The 2878-nt window shown below is 51.7% G+C and overlaps 1 protein-coding gene across 2 annotated transcripts; it reads right to left on the minus strand.

Moving 5' to 3' along the window:
* Positions 1 to 8: 8 nt before the first annotated feature.
* On the minus strand, positions 9 to 1788 carry LOC118986986 (H-2 class I histocompatibility antigen, K-B alpha chain-like). Of its 2 annotated transcripts, XR_005066492.1 has the most exons (3): positions 890 to 1788; positions 588 to 721; positions 9 to 132 (listed from the first exon to the last, which is right to left on the minus strand). XR_005066492.1 is itself a non-coding variant. In XM_037046032.1 (2 exons), exons 1-2 carry the CDS (start codon positions 1030 to 1032, stop codon positions 603 to 605), a joined length of 246 nt encoding a protein of 81 aa, XP_036901927.1. In that variant the 5' UTR covers positions 1033 to 1788; the 3' UTR covers positions 550 to 602. The 2 variants fall into 2 exon arrangements, 1 of the variants encoding a protein (XP_036901927.1); XM_037046032.1 differs by lacking the exon at positions 9 to 132 and having other exon boundaries at positions 550 to 787; positions 972 to 1788.
* Between the last annotated feature and the right edge of the window lie 1090 nt (positions 1789 to 2878).

Raw genomic sequence — 2878 nt, forward strand, 5'->3', positions numbered from 1 at the left:
GAGGATTCTTAATATTTCTTTAACACATCACACCTCCTATCCCACGTATAGCGTGCTTCAGATTGACAGATTTGTGAATACAAATTCACAACTTTTAGAAAGAGTTTTGTCTCTACTGGCAAATACATTGGCCTTTTTAAAAATTAATCAATTACAATTTTTTGAGTAGAATCTTTATGATGTAACCATATTAGAGATCTCATTCTATGTATTGAGACATTTTGAGACTGAGATGTTATTTTTAAAATAGAAACACATAAAATTCAAGCAAACTAATATTTTTCAAATTAAACCCTCTAAAGGGGGGAGTGAGAGACTAGTCTCTATCTCACACTACCTGGTGCTGTTCCAGTTTCTGCCCAACTTTTCCTAAAGAACGAAGTGTAAAGATCCCTTATCAGGAAGATATTTAGCAGCTTTAAAAACCTGCCAAATTAGCATAAAATATTGCTCTTGTTCTTTAGCGAGCCCGTACTTGTTGTTAAAAAGTTTCCATTTTTACTTCCGACTTCTGCCATTTCAGACTCTGCAGCCCATAGTAAACCCTAGCTAATTAGCTATTGGGGAGTATAGTGTCAGAAATGTACCGTTGATGAAAACCGTCAGGGAGGGTCGAACCGCAGGATCTCCGTGTCGTCCACGTAGCCCACGGCGACGTACGGTTCTTCCTGGGTCCCGGTTCGTACACGGCGGTGTGCAAATAACTCAAGCTGTGGGGGGCCTGGGGGCGGGGAGGACGTGCGTCTCGGGGTCGCTGTGGGGCCTGTAGGGGCAGGGGGCCGCGGAGCTGGGGGTGGGGCGCGGAGAAGGAAACCCAGGGTTGTGGAGAGGAGGGGGCGGGGCCGGGGCGCGGGAGTTGGGGTCTGGGGTGGGGGGGTGGCTGGGTTACCGCCGTCCCGGGTCCCGCGCCCCCTGCCGGGTCCGCTCGCTCCCGCCCCACAGAGGCCGTGCCCTCCCGACCCCGCACTCACCGCGGGTCTCGGTCAGGGTCACGGCTCCGGAGAGCAGCAGCAGGAGCATGATCTGCACCATCACCAGCAATCGGGAGTCACGGGAGACTGAGTTCCGGGTCTCAGGGAGGCCTTATAGACGAGGAACCACCCTGCCAATCACCGAGCAGAGTCAGGAATTTGGGTTTTTTTTTCACCCAACAACTCAGATTGGTTCTCTCACAGGGAGAACTCGCTGCCTCTTTCCTGGTGGAGGGCCAGCTCTGCTTCCTGTTTGTGGCTTAAAATGGACGGGGTTGAGGACCCACGTTTAACTAGTTACGCTCCTCATTCCGCTGACTCTGTACTGACCGCTCATCACACTCAACACGTCTCCAACAGTTGTTTGGCTTCTTAGGAAGCGTCCTGCTCTCCGCACCCGGTATCGCGGTCACTCGGTGTGACCACCTTAACCCTGCACCTGTTACCCCCGTTACAGCATGAAGACAATTGTGTTGTGCTGACTGACCACCTGCGGGTTCCCAGGAGTGATGTACAGGAATCTCCTCCTGATGCTGCTGCTTCAATTTGGTTCCAGAGGGACCTTATCTGAAGGATGAGCGCCTGTCTGTCCCTTTGCCACACATGTGCTCTGTGAGGCCGGGCATTCGGCCTGTGCTCGGTCACCGATGCACGGGTGTATACCGCACTGCACAGATCTGCCTTTCTTAATTTTCATCCTCACCTGAGGGTTGTTGTTATGGGTTTTACAGAGAGAGGAAGGCAGAGAGAGAAAGAGAGAGAGAGAGGGAGAGAGAGAGAGAGGAACATCAATGGGTTCCCTGAGGTACCACCCTGAGCAGAAATTGCACCTGCGAGCCAGGTGTGTGCCCTTCACGGAGATCTAATCCGTAACCTTGTGGTGCATGGAGCGACACTCCAACCCAGTTCCTGGACCAGGCCGTGTTTGTTCTACAACTCAGGGTAAGATGTCCCACCAGCAAGAAGATTACAATTCCCGAAAGGGTCAGAAGAGAGCATTTTTATTAACGACAAAGTATATTTTAATAAAGTCACATACATTATTTTTAGACATCATAGTGTTGAACTCATAACAGACTATACTACAGCATAAGCTTAACATTTACATTCACGATGAAACCTAGAGGTTTGTAAGACTCACTCTATTGTAATTAGTTTGTATTGTGGTTTGCACCCAGTCTGGTAATATCCGCATATGTTGGTATTGCAGTTGCAAAAGTGGTGAGTCATCTACACCCAGTCCTCAGAAAACAGTGGTTGAGTGACCCCTCACTGTAGGACACCGCCCTGCTCTGGTGACAGTGTCTTTACTGATGTGTCCCCAGCCCCCTGCTGGGTGGTGGCAGCCACAGCTCGCCCTGCACTCACGCTGCCATCGATGCCCCCACACTGCCCCACGGTGCTGCCCCCTAAATCTGCAGGGGCCTCTGCCCTGTGCATCCCCAAGTTTGCACTGGGACCCCCACTGGAGTGAAGGGCGGGGGGAGACGGCGGCCGAGCAGAGCAGAATCGCAGCAGGAACGAATCTGAGAGGAGACCTCACAGGCCCCTGCTCTCTGCTGCTTCCAGGACCCGGTTCCTCTGAGGAGGGTGGGAAAAGGTGGGAGAAGGATCAGGCCCAGGGAGGCAAGAGCCGGGTGAGTCTGACACTTCACCTCTGGACACCATGGATTTCTGAGTCAGGGGCCGCCCTGGCCATGTGGGGACCATGACAGGCAAAGTGACTCCTGTGGCTGTGAGATGGGGACACTCAGAGGAGGATGAGATCTACTCAGCTATAGGAAAACACAGAATACCGCCTTCTGGAACAGAGTGGATGGGCCAAGGGAATGTCATACTCAGTAACTTGGTCAGGAAAAGCTAAGAACTATACGATGTCGGTCATGTGTGGGACATAAAGCTGAAAC

The sequence above is a fragment of the Sturnira hondurensis genome, unplaced genomic scaffold, assembly GCF_014824575.4.
Source record: "Sturnira hondurensis isolate 20B ecotype Veracruz unplaced genomic scaffold, ASM1482457v3 Scaffold0004785, whole genome shotgun sequence".
NCBI lineage: Eukaryota > Metazoa > Chordata > Mammalia > Chiroptera > Phyllostomidae > Sturnira > Sturnira hondurensis.

Excerpts from the sequence above, each read along its gene's own strand:
- LOC118986986 (XM_037046032.1), bottom strand. The coding sequence starts at position 1,032 with ATGGTGCAGATCATGCTCCTGCTGCTGCTCTCCGGAGCCGTGACCCTG. Across the intron at positions 788-971 it reads GACCCTGACCGAGACCCGCG|CTCCGCGGCCCCCTGCCCCT; the intron begins GTGAGTGCGGGG and ends CCCCACCCCCAG.